This window comes from Lissotriton helveticus, chromosome 8 (genome assembly GCF_964261635.1).
Source record: "Lissotriton helveticus chromosome 8, aLisHel1.1, whole genome shotgun sequence".
Classification (NCBI taxonomy): Eukaryota; Metazoa; Chordata; class Amphibia; order Caudata; family Salamandridae; genus Lissotriton; species Lissotriton helveticus.
In genome coordinates this window covers 1337654492-1337671908 of record NC_136069.1, presented here as the reverse complement: position 1 = coordinate 1337671908, position 17417 = coordinate 1337654492, and the positions used below count along the sequence as shown (strand labels likewise).

The 17417-nt window shown below is 45.5% G+C and overlaps 1 protein-coding gene across 1 annotated transcript in view; it reads right to left on the bottom strand.

Annotated features, from left to right (window-relative positions):
* F5 (coagulation factor V) overlaps window positions 1-16736 on the bottom strand; it is a 711267-nt gene extending 694531 nt beyond the window's left edge. Inside the window, exon 1 of the mRNA XM_078658317.1 lies at window positions 16481-16736. Coding sequence (XP_078514443.1) covers window positions 16481-16629 — 149 coding nt within the window. The 5' untranslated portion in view covers window positions 16630-16736. The remainder of the gene's footprint in view (window positions 1-16480) is intronic.
* Between the last annotated feature and the right edge of the window lie 681 nt (window positions 16737-17417).

The window sequence follows — 17417 nt, the reverse complement described above, 5'->3', positions numbered from 1 at the left end:
TGTAAAAAAAAAAAAAAAATCTGCCAAAATGTAAAGTTGTCCGGGGCTTACGGTAATGGTTACAGACTACATTAAATGTTCTTTGGGGATAAACCAGCTGCTGCAAACAACTGTCTGACCTGCAAGTCTTGGGGTATAATAGTGGTAAGATGCAACCTGTGGGTATTGCGCTCGAGAGATCTGTGTGTAACCTCTGGCCGTAGGTTTGAATGTTAAAATAGTTCAAATGATTAATATGCCTATTTCAGAATATAGCGTATATTTGTAGATCACATATTTATGTGTAACATAGACTAGTGGGATAGCGAGTTTGTTGCTTAGAGCCTTGTACAACCCGCATGTTTTAGACTACAGGTGAAATAGCTCAGGGAATTATGTCCTAGCTGCAAACTGCAGCATAAAAACAAGAATAACAGGGGAGATAAATAAATACACCTTCTCTTTTTTTCAAATGGATATCCGCTTCAAAGTCAGGACATTATGTATGTTGATGACCTGGGTCTTCGTCAACCACATCTTTAATAATATGGTGAATTTACCTTGCTAGACATGCACCTTCCAGCGAACCATGAAACCCGGGCTTTTCACACCTTGCTTTTGCCAGCTGCAGGCACTCACTAGGAGAGAACACAGTCTCCCTGCTCGTGCAGAGTGCAGAGTGGTGGTGCAGAGTGGTAGTGCAGAGTGGTAGTGCAGAGTGCAGAGTGCAGAGTGCAGATTGAGAGTGTGAGTGTGAGTGGTAGTGCAGAGTGCAGATTGAGAGTGCGAGTGGTAGTGCAGAGTGCAGATTGAGTGCAGAGTGCAGATTGAGAGTGCAGAGTGCAGTTTGGTAGTGCAGAGTGCAGTTTGGTGGTGCAGAGTGGTAGTGCAGAGTGCAGAGTGGTAGTGCAGAGTGGTAGTGCAGAGTGAAGAGTGGTAGTGCAGAGCGGTAGTGCAGAGAGCAGATTGAGAGTGCAGAGTGCAGATTGGTAGTGCAGAGTGCAGATTGGTAGTGCAGAGTGCAGATTGGTAGTGCAGAGTGCAGAGTGGTAGTGCAGAGTGGTAGTGCAGAGTGGTAGTGCAGAGTGGTAGTGCAGAGTGCAGAGTGGTAGTGCAGAGTGGTAGTGCAGAGTGCAGAGTGAGAGTGCAGATTGAGAGTGCGAGTGGTAGTTCAGAGTGCAGTTTGGTAGTGCAGAGTGCAGATTGGTAGTGCAGAGTGCAGAGTGGTAGTGCAGAGTGGTAGTGCAGAGTGCAGAGTGGTAGTGCAGAGTGCAGAGTGGTTGTGCAGAGTGGTAGTGCAGAGTGCAGAGTGCAGAGTGGTAGTGCAGAGTGGTAGTGCAGAGTGAAGAGTGGTAGTGCAGAGCGGTAGTGCAGAGAACAGATTGAGAGTGCAGAGTGCAGATTGGTAGTGCAGAGTGCAGATTGGTAGTGCAGAGTGCAGATTGGTAGTGCAGAGTGCAGAGTGGTAGTGCAGAGTGGTAGTGCAGAGTGGTAGTGCAGAGTGGTAGTGCAGAGTGGTAGTGCAGAGTGGTAGTGCAGAGTGGTAGTGCAGAGTGCAGAGTGAGAGTGCAGATTGAGAGTGCGAGTGGTAGTTCAGAGTGCAGTTTGGTAGTGCAGAGTGCAGATTGGTAGTGCAGAGTGCAGAGTGGTAGTGCAGAGTGGTAGTGCAGAGTGCAGAGTGGTAGTGCAGAGTGCAGAGTGGTTGTGCAGAGTGGTAGTGCAGAGTGCAGAGTGCAGAGTGAGAATGCAGATTGAGAGTGCGAGTGGTACTGCAGAGTGCAGATTGGTAGTGCAGAGTGCAGATTGGTAGTGCAGAGTGCAGATTGGTAGTGCAGAGTGCAGAGTGGTAGTGCAGAGTGCAGAGTGGTAGTGCAGAGTGCAGAGTGGTAGTGCAGAGTGCAGAGTGGTAGTGCAGAGTGGTAGTGCAGAGTGCAGAGTGGTAGTGCAGAGTGGTAGTGCAGAGTGGTAGTGCAGAGTGCAGAGTGGTAGTGCAGAGTGCAGATTGGTAGTGCAGAGTGCAGATTGGTAGTGCAGAGTGCAGCTTGGTAGTGCAGAGTGCAGATTGGTAGTGCAGAGTGCAGAGTGGTAGTGCAGAGTGGTAGTGCAGAGTGGTAGTGCAGAGTGCAGAGTGGTAGTGCAGAGTGGTAGTGCAGAGTGCAGAGTGGTAGTGCAGAGTGGTAGTGCAGAGTGCAGAGTGGTAGTGCAGAGTGCAGATTGGTAGTGCAGAGTGCAGATTGGTAGTGCAGAGTGCAGATTGGTAGTGCAGAGTGCAGAGTGGTAGTGCAGAGTGGTAGTGCAGAGTGGTAGTGCAGAGTGCAGAGTGGTAGTGCAGAGTGGTAGTGCAGAGTGCAGAGTGAGAGTGCAGATTGAGAGTGCGAGTGGTAGTTCAGAGTGCAGTTTGGTAGTGCAGAGTGCAGATTGGTAGTGCAGAGTGCAGAGTGGTAGTGCAGAGTGCAGAGTGGTAGTGCAGAGTGCAGAGTGGTAGTGCAGAGTGCAGAGTGGTTGTGCAGAGTGGTAGTGCAGAGTGCAGAGTGAGAATGCAGATTGAGAGTGCGAGTGGTACTGCAGAGTGCAGATTGGTAGTGCAGAGTGCAGATTGGTAGTGCAGAGTGCAGATTGGTAGTGCAGAGTGCAGATTGGTAGTGCAGAGTGCAGATTGGTAGTGCAGAGTGCAGAGTGGTAGTGCAGAGTGCAGAGTGGTAGTGCAGAGTGGTAGTGCAGAGTGCAGAGTGGTAGTGCAGAGTGGTAGTGCAGAGTGGTAGTGCAGATTGCAGAGTGGTAGTGCAGAGTGCAGATTGGTAGTGCAGAGTGCAGATTGGTAGTGCAGAGTGCAGATTGGTAGTGCAGAGTGCAGATTGGTAGTGCAGAGTGCAGATTGGTAGTGCAGAGTGGTAGTGCAGAGTGGTAGTGCAGAGTGGTAGTGCAGAGTGCAGAGTGGTAGTGCAGAGTGGTAGTGCAGAGTGCAGAGTGGTAGTGCAGAGTGCAGATTGGTAGTGCAGAGTGCAGATTGGTAGTGCAGAGTGCAGATTGGTAGTGCAGAGTGCAGAGTGGTAGTGCAGAGTGGTAGTGCAGAGTGGTAGTGCAGAGTGCAGAGTGGTAGTGCAGAGTGCAGAGTGGTAGTGCAGAGTGGTAGTGCAGAGTGCAGAGTGGTAGTGCAGAGTGCAGATTGGTAGTGCAGAGTGCAGATTGGTAGTGCAGAGTGCAGATTGGTAGAAGTATTACGGGCAGCAGTACCACTACCACCAATGCTACTGCTACCAGTACCAGCACCGCCAGTACTCCCGCTACCAGTACCACCACCACCAGTACCACCACTACCAGTACTACCACCAGCAGTACTACCACCAACAGTACTACCACTACCAGTATCACCACCTCCAGTACTACCACTACTACCACTACCAGTACCACCACCACCAGTACTACCAGTACCGCCACTACCAGTACAACCAGTACCACCACCACCAGTACTACCACTACCAGTACCACCACCACCACCAGTACTACCAGTACTACCACCATCAGTACTACCAGTACTACCACCACCAGTACTACCACTACTACAGCCACCAGTACTACCACTACTACAGCCACCAGTACTACCACTACCACCACCAACAGTACTACCACCACCACCAGTACTACCAGTAGCAGTACTACCACAACCAGTACCACTACCACCACCAGTACTACCAGTACCACCACCACCAGTACTACCACTACCAGTATTACGGGCAGCAGTACCACCACCACCAATGCTACTGCTACCAGTACCACCACCACCAGTACTCCCGCTACCAGTACCACCACCACCACCAGTACTACCACTACCAGTACTACCACCACCAGTACTACCACCAACAGTACTACCATTACCAGTACCACCACCTCCAGTACTACCACTACTACCACTACCAGTACCACCACCAGTACTACCAGTACCACCACCACCAGTACTACCACTACCAGTACCAGTACCACTACCACCAGTACTACCACTACAAGTACCACCACCATCACCAGTACTACCACTATCAGTACTACCAGTACTACCAGCACCAGTACTACCACTACTACAGCCACCAGTACTACCACTACTACAGCCACCAGTACTACCACTACCACCACCAACAGTACTAACACCACCGCCAGTACTACCAGTACCACCACCACCAGTACTACCACTACCACCACCACCACGTTAACACACTCCATAACACGTAGCAAAAATACATTACCATTTACAATGCCATTAGCTCAAACTCAAATAAATCCGAGCCCGATTGCATTTCTAATGCTTGTTTTATTTTGACCCAGGTATGCGAGTATAAGTTGATGATTGCTCCCAATAGGTTGGGAGGGGGCAGCCCAAGCTTTCATTTTGGCCCATAGTTCGGCTCTTGGAACTTTATCAAAAGCTGCTTCAGGATCTAGAAAGCATGTGTAGAGTATGTTAGAATTATCAATTGCTTTCTTAAGTAAAAGGGTTAATGCTGATATAGTTGTTAGGGTGCCCATGCCAGCCCGGAATCCTGTCTGTGTTTTTGGGATCATGTTTTTACTACAGACCCAGGTCTCTAGATCAACCAGTAGGTTGGATGCATAGATCTTAGCCTCAAAGTCTATTAGGGCTATTAGCCTGTATTTGTTAGGGTTTGAACGTGTCCCTGATTTGTAAATCGTTTGAAGGATGCTACCCCTCCAGGATTCAGTAATGATCCCGGTCCTTAAGCTGTTGTTAAACGAGGGGGATAAAAAACAGGACCAAAATGTGGGATCTTGCCTGAACAGAGTGTTCGGTAGGCTATTTGGCACGTGAGCCCCGTCCGATCTCAAGAGATTTATTATGGTCAGAACCTGCTTTGGGGTTATCTGGGCTATTTCTTCTCTTTACTCCAGAATAGCTAGTTCACCACTTTATTTTTGGGTTTCTCTGCTTGTAATTTGAAGTTTGATTTTGGATTGCTTTTTTAGATGCATACCTGAGGCTTCCACTAATGGCACATTGAAGGTAGGGGCTGGACATTTTTGCGTGCCGGGGCTCCCGGCTTCTGATTTCGTTTTCAAACTGAGAGTCGGATTGTGCTTTGTTGGAATATCAATTATGCTGTCTGTGCTCATGTCCAGTGTGGTGTTATATGTTGTGTCTATGTGGGCTCTCCAAGTTTGGTCTGTCATGCCTGAGTTAAACTGCCGATGTTGCCGTTAAGCAGGAGATTTATTTTTGCCCAAAACTGTTTATTTCTCAGTTTGCTAGCATGGAGCATGGTGGTCTTAAGGTTTTCCTTAAATATTTGCTTAGCCACCTTGATTTCGCATTTTAGCCCCTTTTTTAACCCTTTAGATGCAGGCAAAATTTTCCTGCAGTGTGCGAAAATTTCACACGTGCGCAAATTGGGTGGCTCCTGTCCGACCGAAACACACGCCACGATTGACGTTGGACGGCCGGGGGCCGTCCAACGCATCCAAAGGGTTACATTTTCTATTGTTGTGAGGGTTTGTTGTGACAGTTGGAGGTCCTTTGTTCGAAATGACCCTAGGTGAGTGTTAGGATGTGTTTTTCTCGCTTCGGTGCTTACTCTAATCAGGGATCACACTCGGCAACTCTGGGCATTAGCTTGCCTAATCTCCACAACGGCCCCACCAATTCCGGGGATGCCTGGCTCCACCATGGGGACTCCCAGCAGGGACCATCCCACAGGGAAAGCCAGGACGGGTTCCCCAGAGTTATACAGCGCCGGGACGCCCCGTTGCTGGGGCAGCTGTGCGCTTTACAAGTATACTACATTTACATTTACATTTACATTTTTATTGCCCGTATTTTTGGCGTATACCACTGTCCCCCTCCATTTCTTGTTGTTTTGTGGGCTCTGTAATTGATTTGGTATCTTTTGTTGATGTTGACTATGAAAGTCTCCCAAGCCTTTACAGTCTCTTGATCTTCTACTGGGGGTGATAGCAATGAGCGGCATACCATCCATATAGACAGTGATGACTTAAAAGTCAAGACTCTGTTTATCTGCAATGTAGGTAAATTTGAGCCATTCGTCTCTGGTGTTTATCCATGAGTGGAAGTTTCTGAGACTTTCCATGTCTCCTTCCCATATGAGAATGATGTCGTCTATATATCGCCTCCAGAATAGTATTTTCTGTCGATAGGGATTGTTTGCATTGTTGACGTATGTCTCCTCAAAGGTACTAACGTAGAGCCCTGCCACACTGGGGGCAAATGTGCTGCCCATCGATGTTCCATGGCACTGTAGGTATAGAGTCTCATTGTATTGGAAATAGTTTTCCGTAAGTGCAAGCCTACAGCACTCAAGTACGAATTGTCTTGGTGTCTTATGGGGCCAGTCTGTGTTGAAGATTATTGTTTCCAAAGTGTCCATGGTTTTCTGTTGTGGTAGGCTAGTGTAAAGACTTTCAACATCTAGCCCTACCAGAACCATGGTTTCCTGTGAATAGACTACCTGTTGTAGGAGATTTAGGAGATCCCTCGTGTCTTTTAAGTAGGTTGGTGTCTTCCGTGTCAAAGGTTTTAAATACTGATCCGCAAATTCCGAAAGTGGTTCTGGGACCGATCCAATTCCGGAGACGATTGGTCGTCCGGGAAGGGGTGTCCGTGCTTTATGGGTCTTTGATAAAGAATAGAAGTACGGAATTCTGGGCGTTTTTATCTCCAGATATTCTGCCTCCTTTTTTGAAATCCAACTGTGGGTTTCTGCTTCTTCTACCATAAGGGCAACCGTCCTCTGTAGTCTTGGTGTTGGGTCCACAGTAATGATTTGATAGAATTTTTGGTCAGAGAGGAGGTCCATACACTGTTTGTCATAGCCTTCTTTTGTCAAAAGGACTATACCCCCGCCCTTGTCAGCCGGTTTGATGATAATCTGACCATCATTCCTCAATTCATTTAGAGCTTGTTGTTCTGCTCTGGTCACATTCTGGAAGGGTTTTTTGGTGTTCTGACTCAATGCATCTACCTCTTTCATAATGGCTTGTTCAAATGTTAGGATCTCTATGGGTACTTGAGAATTCAGTGGACACAATTTGGACTTGTTCCTCAGAGTGGTGTCTCCATCTGGGGTTGGCATATCTTGATGTCTAGAAAATGCTTTTAATTTCAATTTTCTACAAAATTCAGCAAGTTCGCATTTTGTTTTAAAGATAACAAGGTTTGGTGTTGGGACATAGCCCAGGCCTTTGCTCAGGATCTTTTCTTGATTTTCTGTTAGGATCGATGGGCAGCACATTTGCCCCCAGTGTGGCAGGGCTCTACGTTAGTACCTTTGAGGAGACATACGTCAACAATGCAAACAATCCCTATCGACAGAAAATACTATTCTGGAGGCGATATATAGACGACATCATTCTCATATGGGAAGGAGACATGGAAAGTCTCAAAAACTTCCACTCATGGATAAACACCAGAGGCGAATGGCTCAAATTTACCGACATTGCAGATAAACAGAGTCTTGACTTTTTAGACATCACTGTCTATGTGGATGGTAACACCCTACAAACCAAGACATTTTTTAAACCAACTGCAAAAAACTGTTTACTGTCTTTTAATAGTTTCCATCCACGCCCCCTAAGGGAGAATCTCACTTACAGTCAATTTTTAAGACTACGCAGAAACTGTAGCAAGACAGAAGAGTACAAAACCCAGGCAAATGACCTGTGCAAGAAACTCAAGGAACGAGATTACCCGAGGAAAGTGATCAATAAATGTAAGAAAAGAGCCAGGAACCAAAATAGAAGTAATCTCCTCGAGACAGTAGAAAGAGCCCCTCAAGAGGACTTGATGACATGTGGCACCACCTACAGCCCCGTGACTGACAACATCAAGAAAATAATAAACAAGAATTAGAAGATCCTTACTTCAGCCACGTTGACATGGCCAAAACCCAGGTTCGCTAATAAAAGAACACGCAACCTGAGAGACATGTTGATCCATACTAGACCACCGTCCACAAAACAAAAAGAGCCCCTTGGTTTATGGCGCAATCCATCAGTGACGGGACATTTCCCTTGCGGTTCCTGTTCAGTATGCTGCCTAACAAAAAGTGTAAAAGAAATACAACTCCTACCCAATTTGAAATGGACTATAAAGAACCACACCAATTGTAACACCAGCCACGCAATTTTCATGATAACATGTCCATGTAACATGCATTATATTGGCATGACCTGCAGAAAAATCAAGCAAAGAATCTGTGAGCATTGCAGCAATGTAAAGTGCAAGAAAATCACCACCAAAATGTCCAACCACTATCTAGAGGCACGACATACAACAGCAGAACTGAAATGGATTGTCTTGGAGACACTTCACACAAAGGATCACAACGCTGAAAACATCCTTTTTGAGAAGGAGCAGAGATGGATATATACACTGAAGACAGACTCAGCGGGACTGAATGATAACATCCCCTGGCTGAGCCTCAATAAATAATCCCACATTCAGATAGGAGAAGACTATCCTAATAAAACATAGGATCACTGTCTACGAATCCCCCCTCTTTTTTCCCTCTCCCTTCTCGACAACCATGAAAATATCCATCCTATGGTTCCCAAGAACAACAGAGTTACATATTTAAGGATTACAATTAAAAATCCAGACATGTATAACATTCACAATGGAATTAAGTAATAAGAATTACTTCTCCAAGAGGCTTTGATAAGCTCAATGACACCGTTACATGTTAATCATGGAGCCTTGAGCTTTCCTCAACAAAGAAACAAATTTGCTTCACTGCGACTCAATACCATTATTATCATAGAATCGTGGCCCCTCCTCCCCCCCACACACCCTTCTATTGAGTATAGAGATACGAGTACAGATGCACATCCATCCAACGGGGACTTTGTTGTACACCATAACAAATTGACCAAATAGCCCGAGAATTCCTAAATACTTTTAAATTACTTTATTAATTTTGAGAATCAAAAGAAGAAAGACTCGCGACCAACCGTGTGAGTCTTTCCACTAAAAACACCTCATTCCTCTTTAACTAACCCTCGGAAGCACGAGAGCACATCCGGGCGCAGTGAGGAAGTGTCAGCACAAGTCGAGCTGAAAGGACGTAGCCGCAGGTATTGAGAGCGGAGACTCCCGGCAGCTACGAAACTGTAAAGTATCATTTCTCCTTTCTAATTAATACGTGTCTATCCCTACAGTAGGCACCCTTGCCCCCCTGACTGCCCGCTGATGTGTGATACAATCTCACGAGAGGTATGTGTTAAGCAGCGTCACTGGATAACACCACATTTTTCTAAATAGAGCACGCGTGATCTCAAAACAGGATCACAGATGTATAAAAGCACAGCGCGTCGCATAAATAATTGTTATAGTCCATCAGAACGTCAATGTGAGAATGCTTGCCATGAGAGTACTGGGTCAATCACGCTAAACACCTTTGTCACACTATTTGAAATAAATGAGAAGGAAATATTTGGCAACATGACCATTGCCTCATATTATTATGAAAAAGCTGAACGGAAATGAGAGAGCGCTAACTGCCATGGTGTGTGTGTTTTTATAAAGTATTGCCATTTTCCAGTTGCATAAAAAAGAAACGATATGAACTTTTTATGTTGCGGTATTTAACTGCATTGTGTGTTTTTTCACAAACCCCTACCCCTATACAGATACGCTTTTCATATTTTTCCTACAGTTAAAATAAGACTTCAATGATATAAAGGACTAATACGTCGCTTTATTTTCACTTTTCAATTTTCACCTTTTGATTATAATTAGAATTTTTTTTGATTATAACAAACACATTCACTAAGAGACACTCACTGTCTCTGCTCACTTTTTTCATCCTGGTCCTAAAGAACGCCCCACGACCTGACAAGGCAACATAGGGCAGAAACATGTCGACCATTTTAAACCTTCCACTGTTAAGTGCGTAGGAATCCTAATTTTTCATCAGGCGCACTACTCTGAAGAATTCCTACCCGAATCCAGACCGAATAAAATTGAATATCTGGCTGTCCGGGTATTTTAACTCTGCACCATCCTTATCACTGATCACTACTGTTTTTAACCGTGGGTACGAACCTCCAGGTGGAGGATGCATATCAACTAACCCTGTGATTATGCATACACGTGTTTGATCAGCGGAGAATCAAGATATACCGCTTATCCGATCCACTCAACACGTGCAAGAGGGTTTTTTATTTGGGACACGCAGATACCGAACCTGCATACCCTGGTTATGCAGGAAAAGTGATCCTTCCCTACCTGATTTATGATATTGAAAATATAGGAAGTTGAAAGGATCACAACTTCCTCCTCCCTCCTGATATGATTGAAGCATTCCCAGATCTACCACTGCTGGTAATTGTGGGAATGCATCAAGATCTATGGGAACGCCCATGCTCCACCCATGGAACGCTTTCCTGGGTGCAAAGTAACGCAAGGCAGCGATCTGCTCTGCCTTGCATTATTCGAGATTTATCAAGCCATGCAGGGCCACGCAAGGTGACCTTGCGTGGCTTGACAAATCACGCTTAGGTTTTGTGTCACCTTTGAGCCCCCTTGCGTGGCACAAGGGTTAGGCAAACCCTTGATAAATATGGCCCTATGTTCTTAGTCTGCTCCATAAAGTTACCCTCTTAAGTCTCCCCCCTCTTTGGAGAAGCTTTGTGCAGCAGCCAAGGTCTAGCTCAAAAACAGGAGGGTTGAAGGTTGACACTAGATAGAATGTAATCCGTATAATAAAGATAAGCAGTTATCTTATAAAAGGGGAAAAGTCTTTGAAAAGGCCAAATAATGATATAGCTATATAAATACACAAAGCATAACTAGAAGCGAGCAATAGAAATCGCACAATTCAGGAAAACAACAAAGATTCACAAATGATTAGAAGTAGCAACACTCAGCACCAAATCTATACTTAAAATGCACTGTTCAAGAGCACTAGCTGATAGGGACTGCTGTACTGTTCAGAATGTTACTTATGAACAAAGGGGATTGACCTTGCCACCTAAAATGGTACTCCCGCTGTACTGTCCACGATCATTAGCTGACCGTGGTCAGGAGTGCATTCTTGAATGTGTACAGCTAGCAGCGGGGTATTTCTTCATATATAGAACTGCATTCTCTGATAAAATGCACTTAACGGGAGAGTGGGGCATAAGTATACAGAAGGAGGCACGCTGGCAAAGTGCACAGAACGGGGAAATGATGCATAAATATACAGAAAGAGGCACTCTGCTAAAGTTAACCCAATGGGGCCATGCTACCTAAATATACAGAAGGAGGCTCCCTGCCAATTGCACATAATGGGGCAAAGGTGCATAAATATACAGAAGGAGGCACTCTGCTAAAGTGAACCCACGGTGCAATGCTAACTAATTATACAGAAGGAAGCATCCTGCCAAAGTGCACATAACGGGGCAATGGTGCATACATATACAGAAGGAGGCACCCTGCCAAATTGCACATAATGGGGCAAAGGTGCATAAATATACAGAAGGAGGCACTCTGCTAAAGTGAACCCAACGGGGCAATGCAAACTAACTATACAGAAGGAAGCATCCTACCAAAGTGTACACATCTGGGCAATGGTGCATAAATATACACAAGGAGGCATTCTGCTAAAGTGAACCTAACAGGGCAATGGTGTATAAATATACAGAAGGAGGCACCCTGCCAAAGTGCACATAACGCGGCAATGGTGCATAAATATACAGAAGGAGGCATTCTGCTAAAGTGAACCTAACAGGGCAATGGTGCATAAATATACGGAAGGAGGCACCCTTCTAAAGAGCACATAACGGGGCAATGGTGCATAAATATACAGAAGGAGGCACCCTGCCAAAGTGCACATAACGTGGTAATGGTGCATAAATATACAGAAGGAGGCACCCTGCCAAAGTGCACATAACGGGGTAATGGTGCATAAATATACAGAAGGAAGCATTCTACTAAAGGGAACCTAATAGGACAATGGTGCATAAATATACGGAAGGAGGTCCCCTTCCAAAGAGCACTTAACAGGGCAATGGTGCATAAATATACAGAAGGAGGCACCCTGCCAAAGTGCACATAACGCGGCATGGTGCATAAATATACAGAAGGAGGCATTCTGCTAAAGTGAACCTAACAGGGCAATGGTGCATAAATATACGGAAGGAGGCACCCTTCTAAAGTGCACATAACGCGGCAATGGTGCATAAATTAACAGACAAAGGCACTCTGTCAAAGTGCACGTAACAGGGCAATGGTGCAAATATATATGGAAGGAGGCACCCTTCCAAAAAGCACATAATGGGGCAATGGTGCATAAATATACAGAAAGAGGCACCCTGCCAAAGGGCACATAACGGGGTAATGGTGCATAAATATACAGAAGGAGGCACCCTGCCAAAGGGCACATAACGGGGTAATGGTGCATAAATATACAGAAGGAGGCACCCTGCCAAAGTGCACATAACAGGGCAAAGGTGCATAAATATGCAGAAGGAGGCACTTTGTCAAAGTGCCCATAATGAGGCAATGGTGCATAAATGTACAGAGGAAGGCACTCTGCTAAAGTGAACCTAACGGGGCAATGGTGCATAAATATGCAGAAGGATGCACTTTGTCAAAGAGCACATAATGAGGCAATGTTGCATAATATACAGAAGGAGGCACTCTACTAAAGTGCATCTAACGGTGCAAAGTGCACATAACGTGTCAGTGGTGCATACATATGTAGATGAATGCACTTTGTCCAAGTGAAAATAACGGGGCAATAGCGCATAAATATACCGAAGGATGCACTCTGGCAGAGTGCACATATGGGCAAAATGCTGTTGAAAGGTGGAGAATACTGTATTCTGCTAAACTACAGATAACGGAGCTGTACTTCTTAAGTATACGGTATATGCACTACGCATAATGGTGCAGTGCTGTCTAAATAGACAGAAAACTGCACTACTGCCTATGCACTTCACAGAACAGTGCAGTGCTATCTAAATATACAGAAGACTCCACTACTGTATATGCACTACTGCCTATGCACTACACATAATGGTGCAGTGCTGTCTAAATAGACAGAAAACTGCACCACTGCCTATGAACTACACATAACAGTGCAGTGCTATCTAAATAGACAGAAGACTCCACTACTTCCTATGCACTACTGCCTATGCACTACACATAATGGTGCAGTGCTGTCTAAATAGACAGAAAACTGCACCACTGCCTATGAACTACACATAACAGTGCAGTGCTATCTAAATAGACAGAAGACTCCACTACTTCCTATGCACTACTGCCTATGCACTACACATAATGGTGCAGTGCTGTCTAAATAGACAGAAAACTGCACCAGTGCCTATGAACTACACATAACAGTGCAGTGCTATCTAAATAGACAGAAGACTCCACTACTTCCTATGCACTACTGCCTATGCACTACACATAATGGTGCAGTGCTGTCTAAATAGACAGAAAACTGCACCACTGCCTATGAACTACACATAACAGTGCAGTGCTATCTAAAAAGACAGAAGACTCCACTACTTCCTATGCACTACTGCCTATGCACTACACATAATGGTGCAGTGCTGTCTAAATAGACAGAAAACTGCACCAGTGCCTATGAACTACACATAACAGTGCAGTGCTATCTAAATAGACAGAAGACTCCACTACTGCCGATGCACTACACATAACGGTGCAGTGCTATCTAAATAGACAGATGATTGCACTACTGCCTATACTGCCTACTACACATAACGTCGCAGTGCGGTCTAAATATACAGAGGACAGCACTACGGCCTATGCATTATACATAATGGTGATGTACTGTTTAAATATATAGAAGACTGCACTACTGCCTTTGCACTATTGCGCAGAGCTGTCAAAATATACAGAAGACCGCACTCCTGCCAATGCAATACACAAAACGGCGCAGTGCTGTCTAAATACACAGAAGACCGCACTCTCCCCAAAGAGCCCTTAACAGAGCAGCACTTCTCAAATATACAGAAGAGCTTTCGAAAGGGTTAGTGCACATAATTATATAAACGCACCTAATATTTTAGTGCTACCTACATATACACAAAAGTGCACTCCGGTGAAGTGCACTTAGAGTGTAGTACGCCTTGAGTAAATGCTGCATACGTGTACCTAATGGCACAGTACCTCTTAAGTATAACGATGTGTGCATTCCTACTCCTAGATAAGTGCATCTAAAGTCATCGAGCTGCCTAAATATGCAGAAAAGTGCATTCCTTCGAGGTACTTCATATAAACAAGAAAATATGCTGTTCTGCCTAAGTGCCCAGAATGATGCAGCACTTCCTGGACATACAGAAGTGTGCGCTCTGTCCTGGCGCAAATAAGGCGCCGAGTTGTAAATAAAAACACCGGGCTGTCTAAACATATGGAGAGCGTAACCCTGCACAACACCATTACACACAACAGCGCAGTGTTCACAGAGCACTACTGCCTCAATGTGTATAACGGTTCTATGCCCGTACACAAGAAGGTACAGCAATCCTTGTGTCCGCTTCAAAACTAAACAAAACGACGGATGCAGACCAATGAAAATGTACAAAAATATTCATCGTTACATCCTTTAACGTAAAAGTATCATTGGAGTTCAGCACCAATTCTGCCTAGGCAAATCTGGGGGGTAATATTAAACTCAAAAGTCTGGCGTTAAACGAATACAGTCCACACATCCAAGCTCTCCCCGTTTTAAGCTTTTTCACTGCATTGACTGGAAATGCTATTGTAAAATGTGACTACGTTTAAGTTTTCGAGGCGTCACGAACACCTTCAGACGTGTGAAATTGTAAATAAACGATTAAAAAGTCTGAACGAGTATATCATAAATTACACCCTGTGGTTGCTTGATTTTTTAACCAGTTGTATTAGCCTTTATATAGAAGAAAACATAAAATAAAACCACAAAAAACCCGTGGATAGACTTGGATTTTGAGGGATGCAAACAAATTCCCGTTTGCATGGCGTGGAAATCTGCTTACGTCACAAATTTTCATATCTACGCTTGTCCCTCCACGCAATTTCCTGATAATTGTCACACATCAGACAATTCACTAGATTAAACCTGGCAGTAAGGTGCTTTAACTCACGTCATAATTTTTCTTTTTCTCTCCACAAGAGAAATACCTAGGATTGTATCACCAGCACCTGTACTGGTTCAGAACATAGCGCCTCGTTTTATTTTGCGTTTGCAGTGTCTGAAGTGCCCCCGATTAAGGCAGACGTTTTCTGTCTGTGTTTTCGACCTCCGGAATGCACCGCTAGGAAACAGCGCGCAGTAATAAATTGTCTCTCTCTCCATCCGAGCTGTGCTATGTGGAACTCATGCGCCAACTGGGTGAAATTCCGAGTTAAATATGCAAACCCTTTGCTCTGCTATTTCAACAAAACAAGCACTCATCTCTGTGCCGACGCAGCATGGCTGTTGGTGACACTGCCCCGTTTTCCTGTTGAGAATTCATTTTGCCCATGTAATAAGTTCATGCTTCCTTCCCCTTTCCACCTGGCAAGGAAGGGACATCTACATCTTTCAGAAGATTTACGTGCATCTCCAGGGTGGGAAACATCTTCAAGGCTTGATCGTGAACAGCTGTGCTGGAACAGTGCAGTGATGGGCGCTCCTCGTCTGTTTTTCCTCTTGAAGTTTCCAAAGTGCATACATTTAACTCATAATTTAACCGAATTAGTGCATGAACTGCAGGGAACACAACTCGGAAACAGTAAGTAGTGAAAGCCTCTCTCTCAATCTGAGCTTCACTGTCTGCAGCCCATACATTAACTTGGAGAAATTCAAAGTTAAATGTATGTGCCTTAGTGAAACACTGAATACAGGCGTTCTTCTCTGCGTTGGTCTAGTTCTAGCACACATCTTCAGGCTAGGGCCCAAATACGGTTATGAATACCCACACACTCGTGAAGTTGAGCATGTTTCCAGATGTATGTATGCGGGCCACAACCAATCCCTTACCTACACCCATAGCCATGATTTTTGTAATAAAGCCATGGGGGTTGATTAACAAATATGTTTATGTTAGTTTGTGACAATCTTGTCTCGCTTCTTAATTTCCAGAAGTGATTCTCATCTACTAATGGAAGAAGGGTTTGTGGATCTTAAGTGTCCCACTGGAGGATTTCCTTCAAAACTAGGCTCCATCGACTAGCATAAATGTCATCGGCCTGAGTCTTGAAATCAGGGAATGTATTCCACAGGTCACTTTTAAACTCACCCAAATTGAATGTATGTGTGCACAAAAAGCGTGTGTCTGAGTTCCTGTGTCCATATTTACCTCGCCCATCTCGTGTTTGATACGGAGAGGCTATATATTATCTGCCTGACCTCCAGTCCTCCCCAGTTGTTGACAAAGGTTAGCTGACCCACAATGGCGCCTAATTCTGGTCTCTTCTCTCCCCCTGACCCCAACGGCCGCTACCATTACTCTGCACTGCCCAGGGGTGTATCTGAGGCACAGAGCAGGGCCAGGGGCCCCTCTTTACCTGGTATGGTCCTCCTCCAGAGGCTGGTAGCTCCAGTCCACCATCACGGCGCCCACGTAGCGCTGACGCAGGGCGGCGCGCGCAGCTGAGGGCAGCCCGCAGAGGGCACCCACGAGGAGCAGGAGCGCGCGCGGGCCTGAGGCAGCCATGGGGCTCCGCGGATTCTCGGCCACCTCGTCTGGCAGGTGCACGGTGTGTCTGGCCCCTGCCTGCTGTACCTCTGAAGCGGCAAGGTCTGTGGAGAGCCGTGGTATCTGAGCCCTGCGGTGCCTGCCCCTGGTGGAGGGAGGCTCCTTCCCGGACGCGTGGGAGGGCGGGAGGCCGGTGCCTGGCGGTTCTTCACTCTGCAGATAGCCCTCCTCGCACAGGAGTGCGGCCCGTCCTCCTCCGAGCAGCCAGGCACCGAGCCAGTGTGTGGGCTGAGGTCACACTCTGGAAGTGTCTGTTTGCTCTGACTCTGCTCTACCTTTGTGAGCCAAATACGATTTGTTTTAGTCACACCGGTACGATTTGTCAAATTCCCACCGTCAGAACTATTTCCCCACTGCACGTCAACTTTGAGGTGGGTGAGGCTACAAATTAAGAGGGAGAAGGGTCTGGCTCGGCTCTTAGAGCCCGTACACGAGCCGAGCCCTGAAAATGTTTGTTGTGTAAATATAACAACAAACATCTCGTAAAGTTTAAGTCTATTAAAACATTCAAAAACGCGTATTGACTCGTGTGCTAGCGTTGACATTAACCTGTCACATTATAGCACTGCACTAAGAACCACTTACTAAAAGTGAGTGTTTTAAACATGAACATTTAGTGAACTAAAAAAACCAGACTGTTGTCATGTAAGTATGTTGCACAGATTATTATTAGGGCCGCTAGAATTATGCAATTCCGTGGCTTCGTCTGCATAATTATGGATTTGCCACACAATCCACGATCTGCT